The 26,639-nt window shown below is 35.6% G+C and overlaps 1 protein-coding gene across 12 annotated transcripts in view; it reads right to left on the reverse strand.

The window, feature by feature from the left end:
- The window catches only part of NRG1 (neuregulin 1), a 955,286-nt gene that overhangs the window by 131,153 nt on the left and 797,494 nt on the right, over positions 1–26,639 (reverse strand). For 10 of the 12 annotated variants that reach the window (XM_045588891.1, XM_045588889.1, XM_045588890.1 and 7 more), the window contains exons 3-5: positions 19,573–19,694; positions 11,762–11,812; positions 9,459–9,509 (exon numbers count right to left, since the gene is read on the reverse strand). In XM_045588891.1, coding sequence (XP_045444847.1) covers positions 9,459–9,509; positions 11,762–11,812; positions 19,573–19,694 — 224 coding nt within the window. The remainder of the gene's footprint in view (positions 1–9,458; positions 9,510–11,761; positions 11,813–19,572; positions 19,695–26,639) is intronic. The other 2 variants (XM_045588892.1, XM_036458252.2) reach the window with 2 other exon arrangements.

The following is a 26,639-nucleotide window of genomic DNA, read 5'->3' on the forward strand; positions in this document are numbered from 1 at the left end:
AGATGCATTTCTGCTTTGGAGCACTGGGGACATGACATTAAGAATGTGCCATGAGGATAATCCATCTGGATCAATTAAAGGGAAATGTACCAAAATGTGTAAGAAAATCTATAAGGCCACTTAAATCATTTTCTCTCAGATATATGCAAGGCTATTCCATTTCGTATTTCCTTCAATCATACCACATTTTTATCATAAAAATACCCTGTCTAACAATACCCCTGGTACATTTCATTAGAGATGGAACATACTAAATTTTATAGCTTTTTGTTTATTGTTTGTTTGGGGGGGAAATATGCAGCAACTTCATTCTCATAGCACTGCAGACTAAACATTATAAATCAAGTGGCAGAAACAGGGCCATCCATCTTTAAATTTACCACTCGCTATTTGACCTTAGTTGTTACTTAGCATATCCCTTTCTATATTTCACTTTTCTGCTATTAAAATAGACAAATTAATAGCCCCAAATTCCTTTTAAAAATGAAATAAAGACATAAAATGTATCATTACAAATAAAAGTTCTTGCAATATTTAACAAAGGCAATCTCAGTCTGTTTCTCCCTCCTTCTCTCAAGTCACATTTCTAAAAAGGAAGCTTCATATTAACTGAAAAAAACAAAACAACAACAACAAAAAAGCTCTGAACTATCAGAGCAAAGAACAAAATGATAGCTCATGTTTTATGAACACACCAAATCTTCCACATAAGAGACAGTCATGGACTGGAATGAAGATGAGCACAGCTTTAGGCTAGAACCCACAATGGCCCATAATACTGCTTATGAAGATTTAGCTGACCTCTGGCAGACGGGAGAGAAAAATGAAAAGTGCCACTGCAGCAGTTCTTTGGTGATTAGTTGAACTATGCATACAGAGTGCCTTTATTAAAGAAATGAAGGAATGCTAGATGCATTATAGCAAGAGGAGGGCAGAGAAAAGTGGGAGACGGCCATGGAGTCATCACCTTCTTAGGTTTAGTGGTGCTATCTATGATGCTCACAAAGCCTCCCTCAGTGCAATCTCGTGCTTAAGATCTGCTGAGGTTCCTATACAATATTAAATGGAAGGGGCTAAACATGCCTCTTCCATGCTGAAGGGGAAGGAAGGGAAGGGGAGGAGAGGGGAGGGAAAAGGAGGGGAGGGCACTAAACAACATGCAATTACTCTGGTGAACGAAACTAGTTGCTTTTCAAAATCTGCTTAAAAGAACCTGGATCAAGTGCTTTTGACTTTTAAGTTGAAGGAGTATATTACAGATTTCAAAATGCTTTCCATGCATTCTAATTTGAAAACTTTAACTCCCCTTTTTTTTTACTCCCCCTCCCCCCCTGCACCCCCCCCCCCACATGATTTCTTGGATTAAAAAAGAGAGCATTCCTAAGAATGATTATAATAAGCTCTTTGGTACTAATAGTCTTTTAAAAATGATATTTCAATTGCCTTCAATTTTTTTACCCTATTATCTAAATGGTGACCCTGCTTGACTTGTGTACCAAATTAATTTTCAATGACATCTATGTTTAATTTTAAATTCTCTGTGACCAATTTCTATTTTCTGATTCTTCTGAAGTTAGCTGTAGAGGACCGTGTTGGTTTGGCCTGTCTAGCCTACCCTCCCCTTCTTCAGAGACAGAGCCCTGCTCTCTGTAATGAACCTATAGCACGCAAGTCCCAGGAGTCTGAGCCCATCTGCCTCACTAACCCAAACACACACAGGGCTGGATATCTGACCTTGCCCTGGCCCAAGCAGAGTCATTAATCTCCCTGGATACAGTAATTATTTTAGGGGCAGGCATTTGATGCAAGCAGAGCCAATCAGATTCTCCCTTAAAATTTGCTATTTGGCTAAGGGAGTAGTCTGTCTGCTTTTAGATTATGAGCTGAGGGATACATGCTTAGAGATACCAGCGGCCATCTCCCTGTCAGGCAGAGAAAAGCCACTGAGCATGAAGCTAATATTTGTAGAGAAGCAAAGCACAAAGGCTAAGAAACAATCCTGTGATATCCCTTGATCCTCTGGATCAGGCTGGGCCAGCTTTATATTTAAGCTCTTGGAGTCCACTCCTAACAAATCACCATTCCGCTTTTTTGCTGTTTTTTTATGCTATTCCTCACTCCTTCCTCTATCCTGTTCCTTTCTTGTTTTATATTTTGGAAGTGGGAAAGCAGCTTCTTATAGCACTCAGACACTTTTCATTAAAAGGCCTCTGTTTCCATCTTCTTATTTCTCAGATCCCTAAATAACTCGGGGGAAAATGAAGAATGAAGAAAGCCACAAAGTTCAGTACAAGAAAATTTATCAAAATCTTTCCAGCTCTGCCCTCCTAGATGCTTTCTTGATATGTTCCTTCTCTGTCTCCATTCTCTGACCTCCACTTCACCATTTCATGGTTTGTTTGTTTGTTTGTTTGTTTTTGTTAATCCTCACCTGAGGATATTTTTCCATTGATTTTTGGGGAGGGTGGAAAAGAGAGGGAGAGACAGAGTGAAGTAGCAATGTGAGAGAAACACATTGATTGGTTGCCTCCTACACCCACCAACCAGGGCTTAGGACCAGGGGAGGAGCCTGCAACCATAGTAGGTGCTCTTGACCTAAATCAAACCAGGGATCTTTTAGTCCCCAGGCTGACACTCTATCCACTGAGCCAAATGGGGTAGGGCTCCACTTCAGCATTTTTTAAAAATTAAAACTATTTTATATATAATCCATTTTACTGATATGTCTCTGTGATTAAAATAATTACTGTAGTTTTAATACTTCTCTTAAACAAAAAACATACAATAAAAATGTCCTGCCTTCTCATAGCTAATATACAAAAAGATGGAAGATATTTTTAAAAATTCAAATAAAAAGTACCCCATGAGAATAAAATACAGAGAAGTAATTGCTCCAGGTCTGACAATTTTCTACTAACAGATTTAGCTATCATGCAAATAATTTCCAGGATTTGTAATATTATACAATAAATTAAATAGTAGGTAGCCTGAACTAATGCAACACATCTATCCCAAATATAAAATGCCACTGAGGAAAATTTGTCTCTTTGATGAAGATGAGATTCCCATTAAAACAATGGCTCTATGATTATTCCCATCTCTGTGAACAGCATATTTGAAAAAAAAGACCACATCATTCTCAAAATAACAAAAACCAAAGAGTCAGTCACTAAATGATTTTAGACCAAAAGGTATCTTGATACCTTTTATAATATTTTAAAACTAGAGGCCTGGTGCACAGATTGTGTACTGGTGGGGTCCCTCAGCCTGGCTTGCAGGGATCAGGCCAAAACCAGCTCTCCAACATCCCCCAAAGGGTCCTGGATTGTGACAAGGTGCAGGCCAGACTGAGGGACCCCACTGGTGCACACTCCCCTGTGAGCTTCATCAGTCTGTGGCATGTTCATCAGCCAACCGGTTGGCTGGTTGGCTGGTCAACTGGTCACTTAGGCATATATAATAGAGGCCTGATGCACAAAGATTCGTGTGAGAATGGGCCTTCCTTCCCCTGGCTGCCAGCACCACCTTCCCTCTGGCTAGAGCTGCCTTTTCACTCCAGCCCAGAGCAGCCTTTCCATCTTCCCAATCAGGAGCAGCTAGGGCAGTATGGAATGCCATCTTTGTTGGGTTAATTTGCATACTCCTGACTGGCTGGTGGATGTCAGGAAAATATGGTCAATTTGCATCCTACTCTTTTTAAAAAATATATATATATTTTATTAATTTTTTACAGAGAGGAAGGGAGAGGGATACAGAGTTAAAAACATCAATGGAAGAGAAACATTGATTAGCTGCCTCCTGCACACCACCTACTGGGGATGTGCCTGCAACCAAGGTACATGCCCTTGACCAGAATCAAACCTGGGACCTTTCAGTCTACAGGCCGATGCTCCATCCACTGAGCCAAACCAGTTAGGGCTGCATCTTACTCTTTTATTAGTGTAGATGTAGATGGCCTGATCTTGAGCTAGCTGTATGGATCCCATAAGGTTTTTTAATAAAAGACAATAAGATTTAAAATCAGAAGTCTAAGGTTTAAATTTCTGCTCTACTAACTCCTTAGGTTTTTAATTTGGACATGTCACATTTCTGAATCTCAAGATTTTCATCTGATAAATGGGATGAAACCTAGGTGACAAAGTTACTGTGTGAATAAATGATTTAATAAATAAAACTATGCCTTAGAATATAGACAACTGTACAAATATCAGTTATTTATATATACATAGCACACATACATATAGTTGTATGGTTCAAAAGAATAATTTTGTAGAAGGTAAATTTCAACTAAATACTAAAGATTAACTATAATTTGGCTCTAAGCATGATCAAAAAATTTGAGATTATCTCATTCAATGGTGGAATGCAATGAGAGACACTGAATGACTTCAGAAAGGGCAAAGGAATAACTGGAGTTGCAGATAGTAACTGAAAGTAAAGGTAATAACCCACCTGAGCATATGAATGGCTGTGATACACAGGTGCCTACTCTTGGTTCACATCATTGTATTGTATTGTCTTACACATCAGTAACTCTAAGCAACCAGAAAGACCAGCTGGACAATTCCCTTTTCAAAGCATGCTTTCATTGGTATATGATGCATGGTAATTTGTCCACAACAGACAGAGCCACCACACCCTTGAAAATGCCATGTTTATAAAAATCTGGAAATACAATTTGCATTCAATTAGAAGTTGCTCTCCAACAGAGACAGGGCAGAAGTCATATTTTGTCAGCAATAAAGATCTGAAATTGAAATGCCATTTTCCCAGCTGAGAATCATTTAGCAAAAGTCTGAGCAGTTCCCTCCACAATGAAAGCAGGTAAGTCAGGCACAGCTGTGGATGGACTCTAAGACCCATAGCTCTAAATCTCACCAATAGGCCAGCAGATCTGGTCTAATCTAATCAATATATATTACTGTGTTGTTCCCAAGTGAAAAACACTGTCTCATTATAACCAAAATGTCTCTGTAGACAAAGGATGTTTTTTATTTCCCCTTCAGCTAGCTCTTTTAGGTGCCAAATTAAAGATTGAATTGTTCATTTCATTCAGAGATTTCAAAGACAACTTCCTGGATAAGTTCCTGTAAAATGCAGCCTTAGCTGAGAATATGTGATACTTTGAAAAGACGGCGATTTCCTGGCATAGAACTTTCAGAAGCATCGTTTAGACTAAAAATCATTAACTCCTTTCCTCCTCCAACAATACAGATATTGTCCTATATTGCTCACATAAGATGCAAAGGCTCCCCTGAGTTCCATTCTCCCTTCAGGGCCACATCACTCTTTGAGGCACTAGCTGTCTCCCTGATACAGAAGAGCCTGCTGAACAGTAAAGCTGGGCTGAATGGGCCACATTCATTTTCCCCATTAGGCTTGCCCAGTATGGGTTTGAGACGCACAAAATTAGACAGACATAGAAACTGAGTCCAGGCAGGATAATAACTTGCCTAAGATTACACAGTCATTTGCAGCAGTAGTATTTAGACTTAAGAGCATGAATCCTTCCGAAGTATAATATGTGTTCTTTCCATTTCCCTTACCACCGGGCATGCTTTGATGTGGAACATAAAAATGACAAGGGCTCAGCTGGTTCCAGCCAATGCGTTTACCTTAATCTACCAAACGGACTCCCAATCCACTTTGTAGCAAAGCATATGCTTCAGTCTATTCTCAGAATCTCAATCCTTTTAACATTAAGTTTATTTTTCTCTGAGGCGACTAAACCTCGCACATCATTATACTGACTAAGTTTGAATCCTGCTTGTGTGACTTTAGACAAGATACATCAGTTTCTTCATGTGAAAAATGGAATAAGGTTTTGTGAGAACCATGAGCCTTCACATAAATCACCTAGCCAGTGTTTGGCACACAGTAGACCTTCAATGAACATTTGCTGTTGTTGTTGTTGTTGTTGTTGTTATTATTATTATTATTATTATTATTAGAAACATATATTACTACTAAAACTTACCTTTATCTCCTTTCCTTGTTCTATTCATTAGGCTTTTTACTTTTGTTTTCCTCATTTATACATTAAATTGGAATGGACTGTGCTTAATTCAGTAAAGTGGCTGGAATAACAATTGTATTTTTTACAGCATTCGACAAAATTGTCCGCAAAATGGGGTCAGAGGCAGCTGGCACTTGAGAGAGAAGTCATTAAGGTTTATTCTAAAGAATCCATTTACTTTTTTTGCTGATGTTGTGAAAAGCAGGAACAAGATAGTCCAACTGTATGTTTTGTAAGGTTTATGTTCTTCTCCTTCTAAAACCTGTCACTTATGTGTAATAGGACACTGACTATATATTTTAAATCACAGATAGACTGATTTACAAAAAAATAATAATAAAATAAAATGAAAAATTATGTTGCTCTTTATCAGGAGTTTATTATAAGAGCTTTTAAAAATTATAAATAATGATTCTAAAAATAATGAATATACAAGTTCCCAATTTCAAATAAGTAGTTAAAATTTGCTTCACAAAGGGAAGGATTAACTTTGATATTCTGCCAATATTTATAAAATGCTAGGAAAAATAATATGGACAAAAGTAATAAGATGTTTGTAAATGAAAAATAAATCCCTTAAATACTTCCTGTCAAGGATGATTTCTTTATTGTGACAATGATTGAAATTTTTATTTTTAAAGATTTTAGATTTAAATTTTTTTTTTTAAATTCTGATTAGTATTTAATGACATGGGAACAATGCTATATTATATATTAAGTAAATTGAGGGAGAATGGGTAAGTAGAAAACTAGAATGAAAAACACTGATTAGAAGAAAATATACTAAAATATCAGCGGTGTTATTTTGAAGGGGTAGGTGGGCCTTTTTTATTTTCTTCTTTCTACTTTTTCTATTCCAACATGCAGAGAAAAGGAGAACTCTAGGGAGAGACAGGATGTTGGCAGAGAAGACAGGACTGGCTTCCCAGGCAGGATATCAGCAGGGCTAACAACATAAACTACCCTCTCAAAGGGGCCCAGGAATGGAGGCTCTCAGACAGGACTGGAAAGAAGAGGACATAGAGGACATGTCCCTACGAGGGTGTGTGCATTGGCACCTGAGAAACTGAAAAGGAATTAAACACACTATCTTTTTCACTCAGAAAAATGCCCCCAAAAGGCAGACCATCATTAAAGCACATCACCAATTTGCTGAATCCATGCTCTTTCAGAGCAGCTTTTCAAAATATACTATAGAAAATGCCAATGTCAACAATTCAAAGAATGCAGGCCACACAGACATGATTGCATTGCAATTGCATCATTCCTCTCTGGCCGAAAGTAAGTAAAACCCTGCTCTTCAGGGCTGACTATTTCTAACCCACGTGAACTCCTCCAAGGCCTTTGACTCTTTTATATATTTTGAATCTGAAAGTCCAGCTTATGGCTCTTGTTGATTCTTCACATTTCACCTCCAACCTTTACTAAATGGAGATCCGTGTGCATCACCGCTCTCTGCACTGCAGAGTTCTGCATGCTGCTGCCTTTAAATGAACTGAGAGCCTCACCAGGCTTTTGTTGTCCTAATCAAGCCTGGACTTCAATCCTGCCATGACTGGTTTATAGTTTCCAACCATAGAGCATATTTCATGAGGTTAAAAATATATTAATCAATCAATTCAACCATATTTACTGAGAACCTATCCTGAATGGAAAGGGATGTACAAAAACCGAACACTGAAATATTTTAACATTATGCTACACAAAGCCTTCTTCCTGTGTCTTAAAATCTTTCTTTACCAACTATTAGGAACTAATTCTGCTGAGAGTTAGAGATCAGAGTCAGATTTCAAAATTATTTTCTCTCTCAACTGCATTGCAATGAATAGAAATGTAAACTGAGAGATTCATTTCAGTTCCCTAAAGCTCTGGAAAAACCAAACCAAAAGAAATATTTCCTCCATTCCATAATTACTCGACTATGCTTCAGGATAGCATCCGTCGCCCCATTAATGATAGCATGAAGGGCTCCAATTACAAGAGTTTCAATAACTGTATTCAATGAATCATGCAGGAGAGAAATTATTCCCAGAGGTGGGAGGTAGAAGGGGGGAAACACACCAAAAAGAAAAATCTAGTATTTGCTGTTGTCTAATAAGCACTCAAAGATATAAAACAAAGCACAACATGGCTCCTTAATGCTAGTTAGCTAAAATCTACATAATTGTGCTAAGCTTTTCATAAGGGGAATTAAATAACAACTATCCCAAACTCCCAAGATGGATTATCATTTTGTAGTGTGTAATGAGTGCCCTTAGAATTCAGAGGAAGCCAATTTAGTCCTTCCTAGCATTTCATTTCCTGTTTGATCTTACTAGACTGCTGTCATCAATCCAGTTGAATGATGCTTTATCTAGCTAAAAATGTAGCCAAAACATTATACTTCGTTCAATAAAAGAATAGGCTCGCATCAAATCATTACAATGCTGGTACCACCAACCTGAAGGGAAGCGCTTTAGGTCAACCTGGATCTGTTTCAACAGATTTGCAGTACAACTCAAGTTGCCAAAAGTACAGACCTTCTTCTCAAGGACTTCCTACCATGCTGTCAGCCAAAGGAAACTGTTCCTTAAACACTCTCCAGGTTGGGACTGAATAATCAGGAACATCTATTTATTGAAGAGCTTAGCAAAACTGAGAAATGGCTTTAAATAAAGAGCTAACATAAGGGAGAGAAAGACTATAGTTATACATTTTATTTTCAAGGTCTGATAAATTCCCCTGTCGGATATCAAAATTTAATGCTATGCTTTTCAGAACTTATAAGTATGAAAACCATTTTTACTAGTCCTTGCTAGTAATGTCTTCAGTTCCCCTGACATAGCAGGAGGCACCGATCAGTCTAACAGTTATAAGAACAGCATAAGCACAAAGCGCACTTAACATTCAACAGATGAAAACTAATCTGAGATCTTGCCCGGGGACTTGCTTTCAAACATTTTCATAATTAGTCACTTGCTATCAAATCTGAATTAAGGGCATCTATATATAGTTTCCTTACTCCATCGCAGCAGGCTTTACATGGGAACTGAGGAGCTTTGGCTCCAGAGCCCCAGACAGCTGTGTATCCTGCGTCAGGCAGTTGCTGAAGGCATCAAGACACACCTAGAAAAACACACACACGAAAACCACAACTTTCTCTATTGCTCACCCAGAACTAGGCCTCTGAGGCTATTCGGTTATTTTCCAATATTTAAAGACACTACATTATCCTAAAATGACCACGTGTGTGGTATCTCTTAATATCCAGATGTATCTTAAGGGGGGTATCTAGTGGACCCCAAGCATAACAGAGAGCCATTTTGATGCCAAACAGCAAATACCATCTGCTTCCAAACTTGATATACTCCATAAGGGCAGAGGGTAGACTTGAGCAGGGCCTTCGGAAACAGACATTGTTTTGAGTTAAAAACTAGTGAACAGAATGTTTAAATATACTTACAGGAAGAAGTATTTGCTCCTTCGGTTGTTACTGATATTCTAATGGGAGACTCTATAAAACATAAAAGTGGAATGAGGCTTTACTGAGTCATGCCACTTGGATTCTTACATTAGAAACTAGCCAGGCTTAGGCATCATGGGAAAAAGAGGACTAGAAAACAGTGCAACAGAAAAACTGAAGCATTTCCAAGTCCAAGGAAGATATATGCAATATTCAGAGACAACAAGGAGAATTTCTGTAAGTCCAGATCCTAAGACTTTTGAAAGAGATGAAAATGGAGTGGGTCCATCCACAAAGATTGCCCACAACAACTGCTGTAGGCACTTCGTAGAAATACTAGCAGAGCCACAATGCCGGTGGGATAAAGTCCTTCTCTGACATGTGATCTTGATTTTTAAAAACATTAAACCAGGGAACAATCCCAAAATTAAGAGAGAATGAAAGTCAACTTTCATGCACAGATTAAATAAAAGAATGAGAATATTTGCAGGCAACTTGGTCTGCATAAACATCCTGACCAAACATGGTGCTCAATAACATCCATGCACGATCCACTAGGGGAATTGTATTAGGATTCAAACAAAACATGCTAAGTAAGTACATAATGCAATCATTAGGGATGTATAGTAGCAAGGTTCTCTTAGGTAGCAAGGATAAGGAAGGAAACCAGAATGTAAGTACAGACCTAGCAGAAAACATAACTCATGCAGAAAGAAAAGACCTAAGGGTTTATATTAGTAAGAAATAAGAACAACTTAGTATCAAAAAAAGATTGAAATTCAGCAGCCAGAAGTTATAATGATTCAAGTTATATATCAGAAGATAATAGTTACACTCTAAATTCCAAGACAAGCACCACATAAATTTAAAAGCTCAGGTTCATAACAGCATCTACTGGACATTTAAAATAATAATAATAAATTCCTAAATAAAAAGTGAAGAGTTTCACATAAGGATTATTTTTTTTTATCTCTCTTCTTTCTTCCTTCTTTCCTTCCCTCCTTCCTTCCTCCCTCTATCCCTATCTTCCTTTCTCTTTCTTACTTTTCTTCCTTCTCCCTTCTTCCTCCCTTCATACAAATACTTATAGCTTAGTAATGGTCCATGAATATGCCCTAAATATGGCCAAAACAATCTAGGATATAGAGAAATTTAGCTTTTATGATTTTTAACAATAGCTTTGAAAGGAAGATTAAAACCTAGTAAAGATAAGATTTTTTTAAAAAGTTAGATTGTGTTGTGTCAGAGTATATGGCCTCCTAGACAAGCTACAGGACATAATTAAAAAAAACAAAACAAAACAAAACAAAAACACACACACAAAAAAAAACCCCAGAACTTTAAATCTAGAATAATGAAAAAAGTACTAAGTTTGAAGTGTCTGCTCTTCTGAGCTTGCTGACATATATGACTTAACATTCCTAATGTTTCAGCTTTCTCACTTGTAAAATGAAGCAAAATAATGTCTTGTTTCATGAATCTGTGGTCATTATGAAATGAGAAATAAAAATCTTCATAAACTGTAACTTAGGGAAAAAATAAGTTATTATACCTTTGAAATAAGATTTAAATTCAGGTCTGCAAAAATTTAACCCAGGTCAGCTTCCAGCTGATTATTAATTCTTAAATATGTTAAGGTTCTGTTTACTACACAATTACAGGAATAAGAAAAAAAATTCTCAGTAGATTAATTAGATTTAAAGATATTGGAAAAATGAATGAATTATGGTTATAGTGCATAAGTTCACTTGGGTTATACATAGTGAGTATCTATTCAGTCTATAATTGCTCTCAGCAAATATTATAGGCAAGTGAGAAACAAACCAAAAAAAAAAAAAAAAAAAAAAAAATTTTTAAAAGTCTGTGGCTTGTTTTTTAAGTTTAGGGACCCACAACTGATCATTAAGTGCTCAAAGAACATATATCAGACACAGATACATTATCCAGGAATAAACTAGGGTGGATGAAACAGAGCAGAGGCAGCTAAGAAAAGTACCTATAAAGATATAAAACCTGAATTTACAGCCTAGATGCCTCCTTTCCTGTTCTCATGTCACTAAATTGTCTCTGGACATAGATTTCTTTTCCTCGTGCATGTCTCTCAGGCCCAAGTTCAGACATACATCAAGAACTGCATTCCATGAAGCAAAATCCAGAAAGGCAGATGAGCTGAAGGAAAAGACTGGGGCAGAAAATAAGAACAGCTGAAACTGGGATGCAGAGGGGTTCTGATTAGTAAAGAAGCAGCCAGCAGGGGTACCAGTCCTTCTGGTTAGTAACATTTTACAAGCTTATTTCCTTACCTGGAGACACATATGCTCTTGCAGTTGAGTTTGGCATGCCAGTGTTGACCTCTGCAAAAATAAAAGGTGATAGGATATTATGATGTATAATCAGGAGTCCGGGAATGGGTTCCACAGCCTGCCTTCAACCAAAAAAATGGGTGTAATAGGAGGAAGTATTGCAAGGGGGTGATGAAAGGCAGGCTTTATCCAAATTCATACAGAGGGTTACAAATGCAAAGAAAGACTGTCTGGGAAAGCATGTCTTCTTTCTTGAGCAAAGAGCATGAGATGAACTGTGCTAGAATAATTAGGAAGAATTTACTGCCCCCACTGGGGTCAAAGAAGGACAGTATATGGCAAAGAGGTTGGGGGCTCCTCCTTAGAAAGGAAGGCAGAAATAGCAGAACTGAGAACATCAAAGCTGTAGTTAAAATTTTAGAATCATAGGTCTTTGGAGAATTATATTTTGGTTCAAAAGCAAAAGCAGGCAATGTTTCTATTTGGGATGGATGGAAAACATCAAGTTCTGGCATTCAACTCTCCATAAGATTTCCAATAATAATCAAGAGGGGTGCTTTATCATATGATAGACATACATTTCAGCTGTTCAGGACAGGACACAGAATAAGTAGGAAGCTCCCACCCCAAGGAAAGGAAGAATGAATCTGCACACTCTGGACACACCATTTCTTCAAACTCTGTCTTGCTTTCTTACCACCTTTATGGTGATAAAAAGAATGATTCTATTGTCTAATTCTGAAAAAGGCTTTCCACTTGTTAAGATGTAATACTTCCAGTAAGGCATAGTTTTAGAAACCTAGAAAGATGTAGAGATGATGAATACCATTCAACCTTCACTGTGTGTATTGTATAATGATTATTTAGTGGCATACTAGTATTTTACTACTTAGTTAAAAAAGATAAATTGAAACCTTTATGATATATATCTAAAAGTTACTAGATGTTAACTAAAATCCCAAGCAGATCAAATATACTATCAGTTAATAGCCTGTTAATCATGGAGTTAGAAATGTTCATGATCAATATAATTATCTTTGTATATAGATATGACCTTTTAGGATTTCCATGATAGGACTAGTAGGTAAGATAAATTAATTTAAAGGGGTAATCATTTTTAAACCTCAGAAGCTTGTCTAGGAATAAAAGGTTTTGTGAAATTGGAAGAAAAAAATGGCATAAGAGATCCATTGGGAATGCTGAAGAACAAGCATAGGTTAAATATGAATATATAAAGATCAGAAATATACCTTTAGTAAGACCAAATGTGTCTTTTTCATGCAAATTATGTATGGATGATCCTCTCTAATCAAGCATTAGAAGGACAAAGCGTTCAAGGTGATTATTATCAAGCCATCAAAGTTGCCTACAGAGGTTCTTATATCCACTACAAATGGGACAAGGAGAGGAGAGGAATCAGTATGTGAGGGTGTAGGATATCCTTTGGACTTTCTCAAGCAGCAGACATTAAAGTGGATATTCTGAGTTGGTAATAAGCAATATCTGTTTCTAACGTGGCTCCAACTAACTTTCTTGATTTTGGCCATAGAAAATAAAATTACTTTTCTTTGCGAAAAATTTAATTAGAGAGAAACTTTTTAACCAAAGATTCATAGCATTTGTCTTTCTTTATGAAGAGCTAGAAGATCCACATTTGCAAACAAAGTGCCTACATTGGGAGAGATGCTTCCTCATTCTGTCCTTCAGGACTCATCAATGACATGACAGCCAGACTGAAAAAGTAAGCTCAGTCATAAGACTTGGGCAGAAGGCCCAATCCCAGCATGAATGACTCTTCACATTTATTTCTGACAAACTAAGTAGTTGGTCACTGTGACCTTCCAAGGAAAAATATATTAGAGCTCTTCCGTCTTTTGCATAAAAGATACCATGTTAAAGGAAAGGTTAACCATAACGTTTCCTTTTTAAACTGAACATTACATTAAAATACCAGAACAGGAAGTTACTACAAAGATGTATCTATACAGAGACAACTTAAAATAACCTCCATCGCTATAATTAGACATTTATCTTGGAGACCTTTAAAAATACCTGTAATGATTATAGTTCTGAATGAAAATAATGATTTATCTCGGGGGAAATATTAGCTTAGAAGTTACATACTTTATACTAAAAGAATCTTGCTAATAAGAAAAGTTCATATTTTTATTAAAACCATTCAACAAACATTTTCATGTGTGTTTGGAGTAGAATTCATAGATTTAGAAAACGACCTTTTGTTATCAGTGTAATTGAAAATAATTTTATCTTAAATGTTATAGATTTAAAAGTATTAAGTCCTGCAATCTCTTTGATGTTTACTTAAGTATCATGTTTCCTCATAGTGATTTGGAATATTAAATTTGTTAACTTATAAAGGACATCTGCTTCATTAGTGCAAAATAATGAGGATTTAGAATCATCAGGAATTGAATACAATTTATGCTGAGTAGGCAAGTAAACATAAGGGACATTAGTATATTTGTAATGTTTGAATGCTTTTATAATAAATTGGAGCTGGCCTCAAGAAAAAGTTGCAGTGTCTGAAAGTAACACCTTCTGGAAAGCAATTTTTGTAATAATTAGATATGCATGGCTTGTTTCAGACTTCACCGTGAGCATAATATAATAAAAATAACTATTTAAAACAAAGCACATATTCATATATACAAACATACATAAAATGTTTCTGTGTACATTCAAATATTAGATTATGTGACTATTGTTCTAAAATTACAGGCCATGGTTGTGCATACAAAGCATTTGACCAAGTCTCTTTTTTAAAGATTTAGATAGATATACATGTATTAGCACTGATAAACAAGACTTCAAGAACATCTTTTAGTGTCTGAATTCTTGCTCATAATGAGTGCTTACATTGAAGTAACTAGGAAATTTCAAAATTAATAAATAGTGGAGATTGGATAGATTCTATGCATTCAAAAGAAAACTCTATTCCACTCATATTAGCCTTCTTGGGACTCCTAAATAATACATCAGACATGGAGACTACTATACAAATTATCAAACATATTTTATATGCTTCTCAGTATAACTATAGGTTGTTCATCAATGCTATAACATTTGCAACAACATTGTCACCTTAGGAGAAAAGGTGAGGCTAAGCCCTTTACTCAGACAAGACAATTTTTTAAAAGACCAATTGATATATTAATCAAATTTTATAAAAGTAATATTTTTATGCTCATCACAGATGAAATATCTTTTTATTGCTATGAGGCCAATTTCCCCTATGGGATCTTGAATCTCACTCAAATAATTTTTCTCCTGATTAAAAAAGAAGAAAACCTACTAGAAGATATGATTGATTAGTTGTGTAATCTCCTGTATTAATCTTTTAAGAGGCAGCAATATTTAATTAATTTGAAAACCAAATAAATAATAGCTAAGTCTATTATTCTTGTCCCTAAAATGATACCCAGGAGTTTCCATGAAACTTCTTAGCTAAGAACTCATTGCTAAATTAAGGATTCTTATTAAAAACACACATAAGCTAAATGAAATAAATATACAGTGTATGAGCTTTGTAAGCATAGTACACATGGTGTACATGGCTTTTTAAACTGCCATGTTTGAATTCAAAAGAGGAATCCCCTTGCAGCCATCATGTAATAATGACTCCCTATGATATTCTTTTTTATATGAAAGCTCAACTGGACTTTGTTAGGTTTGTATTATTCTCAGAAGAAATTAGCTGCTCCCATAGGTTTAGATCTGTCTATTGTATGCAAATTCTTTTTTTTTTTTCTCTCAATATAAGGTAGGGATTAAAAAGCATTGGAAAAAAAGAAAAGATATAAATTTCTAAAATATAACTTAATAAATTGATTGGTTACATATACTATTTTCTAAATGCTCAAAAATAATAGAAATATGGTCATTGTTTCACTCAAGCATGAAATGATTCAAGGGGAATTTTTTAGTTGCTTTTTTTCCCCAAATCATTTCATTTAGTTGCTTCTCTAAGTGGATTTAAACAATGAGTTTCATTTCAGAAAGTTCTGAATATAGAGTAGAAGGTTTTTATGATATGCTAATTTTATTCTAATAGTTATTGAGCTGTCTTAATGGGATTAAACATAATGTCACATAACAAGGTCATCTTGCTACATTTTTTAAATTTTATTTCTGGGAAGAAAAGTATTTCTTATAACAACACACTCCCTTACATGTCTGCTCCTAACTCAAGTCATCCCTCCTGGAATATTATACCAAAATGTATTTCTAAACATATTGGCTGAAAGAAGGCACCTGTGTGAGAACTTAAGTAAATCACAAGGAATTGTTTGCATAGATGGAATTAGAACAATGAGTTCCAGCAACATACCAGTATCTTTCACCAAGGCTACCTGTAAAGACATGATCAAACCACAGTTGTGTACTTACTCGAAATATGGAGAGGTGACTAAGACAATACAAAATAAACAATTTACTGATATGTTATAGAAACATAACATCTCAAAGGAGTTCTATGTAATATAATATTTTGATAACATTCATATTTCCAAACCTTTTTTTCTAGGACCACCACAGAAAAAGAAATTCTTGAGAATCCCACTCTCTCAGAGTCAAAAGTAAGGATACATCAGGAAGAGAAGGTACAGCCATATGGCAGTGTATAACCACCATAGAATGTTCTTTTCCTCCCTAAATGAGTGTTTCTCAGCAATCTCTGCCCATATTCCTAGGGAGACAGGAATGAAACAACACAGCTAGTGCCTCTGAGTCCCACCGAGCTCAGGACCCAAGCTGACTTGAATGATAACCAGCCTTGATCTGGGCATAGCAAATTCATAGACAGCAGTGGAAAAGGGTGAAGGATCAGAATGGCTACATATTTTCCTTTCAGTTGCACTCTAACTAAGCCCCTGCAGTCTGATGAGGGCATTCCCCACCCATCACCTCTGAGACAGGGTTATTTTTTTAGTTTCTATAGTTTTACTCTCCTGGCCTGAGTCCCTGGTAGGTATAGGAGGAGAAGGCTGATGATTTGTAAGCTCTCTAGGTCTTTTCCATGTGGTCTGTTATAATAAGCCCCACCAATCAAATTTTTGCTATGGGGAACTAAGGCAACAATCATACAGGAAGAGTTAAAACTGTCAGAATGCCTTAAAAGGGACCATGAAGCAAAAGATGGCTCAGTGGGATCATAACCAGGTCAGAGTTTTGGAATCATGAAGAGGCAAAGTTGAAAGTAGGAGAGATGAAAATCGACACCGGAAACAGGGGAAGAATCAAGACATTTCTGAGGCACATGAAAGCCAAAAACCGAAAAGAGCCACAGACTCCCCTTGTTTAAATTCACAGAGATGCCTTGGGTTCAATTCCAACTCTTTGAGGCCTAGTTGTAATGAGCTCTACTTCTTCCCCATGGAATCTCTTTCTCCTATGCCTCACACCATCCCTTCAAGTTTTATTCTGTATAAACCAAACAATCTACCTTAAACCCTGGCAAACACAGTTAGGTATACAGTGAGCTATACTGGACCAAGAATTAAAGGAATCTGGGGCCAAATCCCATTGCTACTAAATATCTTCTGACCCAGAATATGTCTGTTCAAGAGATAAGTCTCCATTTCTTCTTAAATACAGTGAGAGGATTAGATAAGTGTGGATTCTTCTAATGTTCGAAACACACACACACACACACACACACACACACACACACACACAAGACCACCTCATACTGTAATTGAGATTTTTCATTCTCCTTCAGATGCTTTAAATAAGCCAATAAGAACCCTCTCCCTGAAGAATTTTAGTTGGTTGTGGAAGAATGGCCTTCTTGCAATATTTCATGAAATTCTCTTTATTCTTGTCAAGTGAAAAAAAAAGATTATGAAAAACATGCCTATTTCCATTTCTCTACAATATAATTGGATATATATATATAGATAGATAGATATAGATATAGATATAGATATATAGATATATAGATATATATTCAAAAACAAAACCAATTCTTGAATGAATATGCAAAAATAATGTTTCTTCTATGAGAAAAATGTAAAAAGCTTATTTTCCAACTTTTGGCATCTCCAAATTTATTTAAAAAGGAACCCTATAGTGTTTCTTTTTTCTGGGAAAAAACTATAGGGTTAAATAACTCACTGCTTAATCCAGTAAAACAGAAAACATGGAATAATCAATATAATACTTCTGTAAGCACTCAGGGAGACCATGACACTTACTCTAATTTGATTTTCCTGGAACTTTATGGTATGCATAGCTACATATATCTGTTCCAAGAGTCAAAATCATAATTCAATAGCATTTACCATGAGGAGACACATTAAGCTACTAAACATGGTATGATAAGAAGAAAAAGATAAGCCACTGAAATTATGAATTTGTGTTTCAGTAGCATCTTATAAGACTCCATGTGGCATGAAAAAATACAAGCAAAAATCTATTGATTAACCATGCTGACTAAAAAATAAAATAATATTATATTTACCCATATAGATTTTAAATGGCTTTCACATTTTAAAAATTATAAATACAGCTCCTAAAAATAGTATTAGAAACTAGTACCGTTTACTGTCATCCTTTGCTCTCCGTGGATGGAGATATTTAAAATGACTATCATTATTACACTGCAATGGAGCAATTTATTGGGAAGTCCTAAGAATTAACCTAGATTTTTCCAACCCTTCCATGTTTTTATCTCACTCCTTTCTATCTATTCCATTAAGTCAACTGACGCAAACTACATCCATCAGTCTCCCGTGATGTTGACTCTGAAAGTTGGGGAAAGTTACTCTTTCCTGCTGGACCAGCATTTTTACATTCTCACTTTAAGAGATTGGGACTTTGCCTTGAACACTCTTTGTCATCTATTACCGAGAAGCAGGGCATCTAGGCTTGGTTTTAGCACAGACAGCAGGCTTGTGAAGGCAGTAGTGAAGCGCGAGATTCAGAAAGAAAAGAAAGCTCCAAAGGTTTCGAAGTAGCATTTTATTATTTCAAGATATTTAAATGCTCACTGCCAGCATGCCCTCAGCTTCTATAGATGACTCCAATTAATGGAGTACTGGGGTGTTGGGAACAGAGAGCCACCAGCTACGGGTCTTTTACTGCCCTCGAATATTTCAGAGAAATTGTGGGTGGTAACAAGTCACTCATTTGTTTAACAAATATCTCTGGGCGCTGTTCTCAGGAAAATAGAAGCTAAAGTTTGTACACAGTAAGAAACGCTTTGCCTCGACTCTTAATTTCAGAATAGGCCTAAAACAAACATACAGACAAACATCAACAAAAATACTGAATGGCCTCACTTTCAATGACCTACAGCCAGATGTATTAAAAATACACCTAAAAGGTTGCTAAGGTTGCCAAGAATGAAACAAGATTATGTATACACAATATACATCTACTTATATATAATATGCATATATGTAAATACATATAATACACATAAATTCTGTATACACATATATGTTCTGTAATAAATGCACATGTGTACATAGATATTCTATTGTTGATAAAGCCAAAGGCTTGACTGCCCTCCATGACTAATTTAAGGGGAAGAACTTCTTTCTTTTACAACCAGTCCTGTCTCTGCCATTCATGAGCTTATCCAATTATTTTTAAAAATCTATGCATATTTCAGGTTTTTATCACCTCAGGGAATCTCAGAGAGCTTACCATATATTTAAAATATCAATATATGTTTTCTTATATTTGTCCATAATGAGATTTTAACACACCAATTTATTACAGAGCTTACCACACAACGTCATTACCTCTTATACAGATTCAGAAACAGAATGTAGTAGGGTATCTCTTACCATTTGACTCCACGATGGTGATATTGGCAGAGGCACTGTCATTTCCCAACTTGCTGGTCACTCGGCACATGTATTCCCCAGAATCAGCCAGTGATGCTCTGTTAATGCGAAGTTCTGACTTCCTGTAAGATCAGAACCAAAGTAGTGTAAATATATTTCACAGAAATACAGTGATCATCAAAATATATGCATCTCTGAAGTTTCAGAGTTCTCAAACTCCCCATTCTATATACATCATATTAAAACAAAGCTTACTATACACAGATATATGTTATTTACCAAAAGTAAAAGTGAAACACTTAGCATTTAAGTTATACCACTGATATAGCCTTAATTTTATCACTCAAATCAAGAATTTTCCTCTTTATTCCTCTACCACCACCATTACGCCTCAGATTTTTTTCTCAACCTAATTGGTAAATTTTCTTTCCTCTGTATTTCTAAATGTCACCAGCCACTATGGTTTAGGACAGTAAAAAAATAAAATAAAATAAAAAATAAGTGTTCCGTTTCTTACAAATCTGATAAGAGCAGACATTTAAGGCTTGAATAGATTAAAATGCTCTGCACTTCTTTCTTCAGTAGAGTAACATCAGGAATTATGTTAATTTTGAATGAAAAGGATTTATCACTTCCAAAAGAAAGGGAATTTGTCTTCCTTTAAGGCTCATTGCTAGGAGCACAGTACCACACAAACAGCGCTTAATGTCAAAATAAATATTCATGCAACAATAGCACACACTTTTATTAAACTCTGCACATTAAATCAATGTTCAGCATTCTTTTCGAACACAGGCAGCATTTTGATTGCATTTGTCTATGTTTTACTGTTGCACATAGCCTATAATTTCAGCAGTCTCTGTTATTTAAAAACTCAGATATACTGAGATTGGCTCAGCATTGACTAAAACCGCTTATTTTATTATTTTCTATAACTATATTTTAATAAGATGAGGTGACTGTTACAATACAAAGCCTTTTACAAGCATCCTTGTACATTCAAGCCTGATACAGAGTACCTGGATGACAATAGGGAGAAAAAGAAGGCAGGAAACAAAGATGGCAATTCAGGATTTTATGCAAACCTCCTGTAAATTACACCTTCCTAGTTTTCAGTGAATTTTCTGGTCTTTTTGTCACATAATATTATTAAATTAGAGTCATTATTCCAAATTTAATTCCTACTATTCTCTTCCATTCTATCAAACTGAGCCAACCCATCCAGTTCCACATGTAAGCCTTATGATCTTCCATCTTGTGCTCTTACATGGGTCCTGTCTTCTTAATTCTAATCACCCACCTATTAGCTGACATGAGCATGGAAGAGCCATCTTAAGTGCCAATTCCTTCATCAAGACTTCTATGGTCATGTAGCATGAGCTGCTCTCTCCTTGATCTATTGTACATTCTGACAGCTCTGAGTACCTCTCTCATGATCCTCATGGTGCCCTCAGGATGTCTTATCTCTCATGTTAGCAACACACACTTTAAAGGGAGCCCATAATTTAAACTTCTCGGTGTCACTGCTTTGTCCTTGGTGCATCCTCAAACATTATTAGATACATGTGTGAGTAAATGAAGAAAATATTTGAATGTTCCCACTTAAGCTCTCTGCAAGACATCATGTTTCTCTTGCTAGCTGTAGGAAAGAAGGATGCACTATTAAAAGGGCAGAAATAGTCAGGGGTCCTCCAGATCAAGGGCAGCCATAGTCAAACCAACATGTGGATTGAAAAATGAGCTTCATGAGCTATAACTCAGAACACTGTCAGCAGATTAACTGTAAAAAACAAAACAAAGTGCACTATGTTCAAATAAGTTTGGAAGATAGGTTAAACAAAAATGGGCTTTCTTTTAAAAAAAATCTTACATGGTTTCTCAAATTCTTTAATATGTTAATATATTCTGACTTCACAAGGGGGCGTTGTATTGTAAGTTTCTCTCAAACTTATTTGACCATGGAATTTTTGTCACTCACATGGCTTATCTATATATTTATAAAAGGCTAATATGGCAGTGTCCCCTCTGGATTCGACTGGGAGAATAGGAGTTCGATCGCTCACTATGACTTGCACTGACCACCAGGGGGCAGTGTGGAACATAGCGGGGACCAGCAGTGCTGGTGGGGCGCTGAGGAAGTGAGGAAAGGAGAAGGAAGGGAGGCAGGGAGGTGGGGGGTAACCACCTGGTCGTGGAGCACAGGTGTTGAGGGAAGGAGGAGGCAGGGAGGAGGGGAGGCAGGGAAGCAGGGAACCTGATTGACCCTGATCCCCAGCCAGGCCTAGGGACCCTACCTGTGCACGAAAATTTCATGCACTGGACCTCTAGTTTGCTAATATTTCCTGAAAATAATGGTCTACAATACATAGTTGATAGTGAACCTAATATAATAACAAGCTTGTTTATCTATGTAATGAGAAGAAGACCCAAAGGCCATTTATACAGGGACATTCACATATTAATCAGAAATGTTATTTATTGAAAACTTTCCCTGAAGCACTAGTATATCCTGATAAGCCAAAATAGATCAATTGGATGGCAAGCATCCTGGAAAGTAGATATTAAGATTTAATAATAAAATGTGACAGCTTTTAAAATAACCAAAATACAACAAAAATAAGATATTTAGTCTCCTGTCAAGTTCTGATGACATTTAAGCCTGTTTTGAGATATTCAAATCTAGTGCTTTTTAAATGAGTTATCAGCTATTTGTACATGACAATTTTACTTCATGAGAGACATCTATGAAGAATAATGAGAAACAATGGAATCAATATTACAATAAGCTTGTCCAGCCCAAAATCACATGCTTAACTGAAAGAGTTTTTATTTATGACCATGGAATCACTAACAATAATTGACAGATAAGTTATGAAGGATGGGGAATAAAATCCTGGTTTTCAACACAGAAGAAAAAAAGAATTTCTACAATGATATTAATTTTTAAGCCACCAAACTCTGAAATCAGATTATTAAAACAACCATCCAAGAATGTAAAACACCCCAAGATTATGATAATTCCAAGATCAACTCTTCTTTCCTATTTATTTAAATCTAAGGAGAGTCCTTTATGGTACGTAAAGAATTCGTTCTTGACCCTGTCATTATTATTTTAACTACTGAACTGAATCAAACGGTAAGAAACATGGTAATGAAATTTATAATCTTAAAGTTAATTTTAAAGTTAATTCTTAAAATCAAAATTCTCCCAATAGACGTGGGCAGTGTTTTCTGGAATACTATTCCAAGTAATAACAAATAAATGTTTTCCTTAAAAAAGAGAGGATAGGGGAAAAAAAATTGTTCTGTGCTCAGATAAATGTTGCATTAAACAAAGTTAAATAGATTTCTTTACAACAGTGCCTTTTAATTGTTTTTATGCCAATATGTACAGAGAATTTCTAAGGCAGGCATAATATGTGGCTAAGGATCCTTTCAATAGAGAATACCCTTGGGAATTCTAGCACTGAACATCAATGGGCCAAAACCAAGATTCAATTTAATCATGCTAAGCATAACAAATACATTCAGGTTCAAAAAGCAGTAGCAGAAATACAGGCTGCAAGAGACGTGTATTGACAACAATATATTCAGAAAAAGTGATTTCAATTAGTCATGCATTTAACATTACTACATTTTAAACAACTTAAAATTTTAAAAATTTAAAAATTAATTTATTCAATGTTTGGTCGAAAACAGAATAAGTCAAATTAGATAAAAGTCTTAATCCATTGCTCACAGGCTGGATCTCATCTAGAATACTGAATTCTGTTTTGAAGTGGCATTTGATGAAAAATATAAATAACTAGAGGACTTTAGAAGAGGGTGATTAGAACAGAATAAGGCACATAGAAGATTCTGTTAAAGAAACAGAGGTCCCACTGACATGCAGTTAGTTATGAACAAGGTATGGGTAGCTATGTTAATGTATTTCATGGTTGTCATCTAAAAAAGAAAATTATTGGGAGAAGCTCTTGAAAGAAAACTACGTCTTATAGGAAAAATAAGGCATACTTTAAGTGATAGTCTAAAAACATGAGTAGGGTATCTAGTGAAAGAGTTAGCTTTCCTTCTTTGGAAAGAATGAAGTCTGGATAACCACCTGTCAAGTATCTTCTTAACAAGAATGTCTCTATGCAGAGAAAGATTAAATTAGATCAGTGGTTTCAACTATTTTTTTAAAAAGAAATCCTGTTTTAAAATGAAAGCTTATATTAGCGCTTCATATTTAAAAATATGTTAAAGAGAGAAAGTATTCAGCTCATGGTTGTTGGCAATACTTTCTGGAATCCAGCAGAAACAATATTCTTAGGGAAATAATGGGTAAATCATTGATTGAGGTGCTAATTAGTACGGCCTCTTGAATGCTGATCATATATTTAAACTGAGATTCTTCAATCTTTGTGTCCTAGAATAGGAATGGGAAGTACTGTGGCAAGAGAATAGAAATAGACAAAATTTTTATTGAAAATTATATACTGCAATAATTTGGGGCTTTGATAAGTATGGAAACAATGGTTTTGCTTTACTCTAAGCAAATTACAACACAAAGGAGGATGTTAACTGAAAAAATAATTACTGAAATTCCCTCCTAATAATAAAATTAACTTTTGGCTCTTTAATTGATAAGTTGTCTGAGAATCTGGGAGGGGTTGATGTTTTGGTGGATTTTCATTTTCTCAAACTATTAAAAGAGTTAATTTATTTTTTAAAAGTTTAAACAATGCTTTAAATAAGCTACTGATAAATGTTAGCTGTTGTTATAATCACACTCTACATTCCTGCAATATTTAATTTTTATAATAAGCATACATTACTTTTGAAATCAGAAAAAAGAACACAATGCAAAAATAAATGAATACAAACTGATTTATAAGTGAAAGTGTTTTTAAATATATATATATATATATATATATATATATATATATATATATTATTGATTTTTCACAGAGAGGAAGGGAGAGAGATAGATAGCTAGATACATCCATGAAAGAGAATCATCGCCCAACTGCCTCCTACACACCCACTACCTGCAACCAATGTACATGCCCTTGACCAGAATCAAACCTGGGACCTTTCAGTCCACAGACCTACACTCTATCCACTGAGGCCAAACCGGTTTCGGCTATAAATGAAAGTTTTAAATATTAATTTTTTTCTCTTTTCATATCAAAATGCAAACTATGTACCTTCAATAAGTGCTCACCAACAAGATGGATACACAGTTCTAACAGCAACTCTCATTGTTCTTACTTAGCAGTTCTTTCACTATTGTTGACATGTCCAGACAACTTCAATGTTATAGGGAACAGTTGATATAATTCCATTCTTCTGATCTCTAAGGAACCACATATGAGCTGTGTGTGTGTGTATGTATGTATGCATGCATGTGTCAACACAGCTTCAGATACTGTGGAACTGCCAATAATGAGAAGATGAAAAAGACTTCATAGGCAATTACAATATTATACTGTACAGAACCAAGCAATACACCTAATGCCTCACATAAACCATAGAACATAGGCACTTGGTGTTCCCATTTTAATAGTATATGGAAGAAATTTGAGATTTTCTTACATATAAAGTTATAGTGACCTCCCAAAGCAGCTAAGCTAAAAAGAGAAGGGTATATGGCCCTAGCTGGTTTTGCTCAGTGGACAGAGTGTCAGCCTGCAGATTAAAGTATCTTGGGTTCAATTCTAATCAAGGGCATGGACCTTGGTTGCAAGCTCCTCCTTAGCTGGGCCCTGGTTGGGGCTCGTGCAAGAGGCATAATGTATTTCTCTCACATGTTTGTCTCTGTCTTTCCCTCTCTCATTTACCTTCCCTAAATATCAATGGAAAAATATCCTGAGGTGAGGATTAACAAACAAATAATAATAATAATAATAATAATAATAATAATTATGAAAAAATAAAGAAAAAAAAGAAAAGAGAAAGGAATATGCATTAACTTTTTCTACTTTAGAGGGGAAAAAATGCAACAATTAACAGAAAAAATAATTTAAAATTTTTTAAAAAAATTTGACCAAATAAGTACAGCCAATTTTAAACAAAATTAAAAGATGCAAGAACAGAAATAAAGAACTGAGAAAAAATTAGGGGCATCCCAAAGGGTGTGCCATGCACAAGCAATAGGAAGTCAGCATTTAATAAGGCTGATATAGAACCAGTGCTGAAATGAGGCCAATCTGACAGCCCCAGACGTGAATCTGCCACACATCAGGCTCTTTAGCCAGTTTTCTTCATCAAAGTCATTCACCAGGCAAAGGAAACAAGAACAAAGGAATCAGCAGACACATACACTGGAGCAGTTTCCATTTCTTTTAATTGGTCCCACACATTGGTTGGCCAAATAAAACAAACAAAGGCTCAAACGTGAATTCAAAATCATAGAAAGAACATGTAGGAATGTAGTTTATTAGCAGGAGCAGAAGGGAGATAAGACTTTACAAAATAATAGAAATTGCATACTGTCTCAAAAGCTTTTCATAACACTAAGGGATTAAAAAAGAAATCCTGGCTGCTATGGTCAATCTAGATTATAAAATGTGACAAAGAAACCTTAGACTAAGGCCTGGAAAAGAGTCAATGTTTTACGTAAATAAAGAGAATCCCAGAGAAAACCTAAACCTCACACTAAAATTCACCTCTGCTTGTTGATCACGGATCTAAAGATATACCTCATTGCCTCTTGGCCTTTTTGCTAAAATCAAGTGTAAGTAAGATAAAGTTTAAGTCAAGTAACCAAGTCACCACTGCAAACCATTAATGTTTTAGATAGCATGGTAATGAGAAATTATACATATGTATATGCAACTAAAAAATATGAATGTTTTTATCAAAGACTTCATTCTATGCTTAATCTTGTTCCCAGCCCTGTGTTGTGACTTCACCATAGGTAGCAAAATCACAAGTATTTGTGAAAAGATGTGGGACAGGGAGTCAGACAAACTTCAAACCCAAGTTTTACCATTCATTAACCTGAGATATACATGAAGAAATAACTTATTTTATTCTCAGGATCTTTATTTTATTTTACAAAATAAAATATGTTGTTTTTTAAT

This window comes from Pipistrellus kuhlii, unplaced genomic scaffold (assembly GCF_014108245.1).
Source record: "Pipistrellus kuhlii isolate mPipKuh1 unplaced genomic scaffold, mPipKuh1.p scaffold_m20_p_3, whole genome shotgun sequence".
Lineage (NCBI taxonomy): Eukaryota > Metazoa > Chordata > Mammalia > Chiroptera > Vespertilionidae > Pipistrellus > Pipistrellus kuhlii.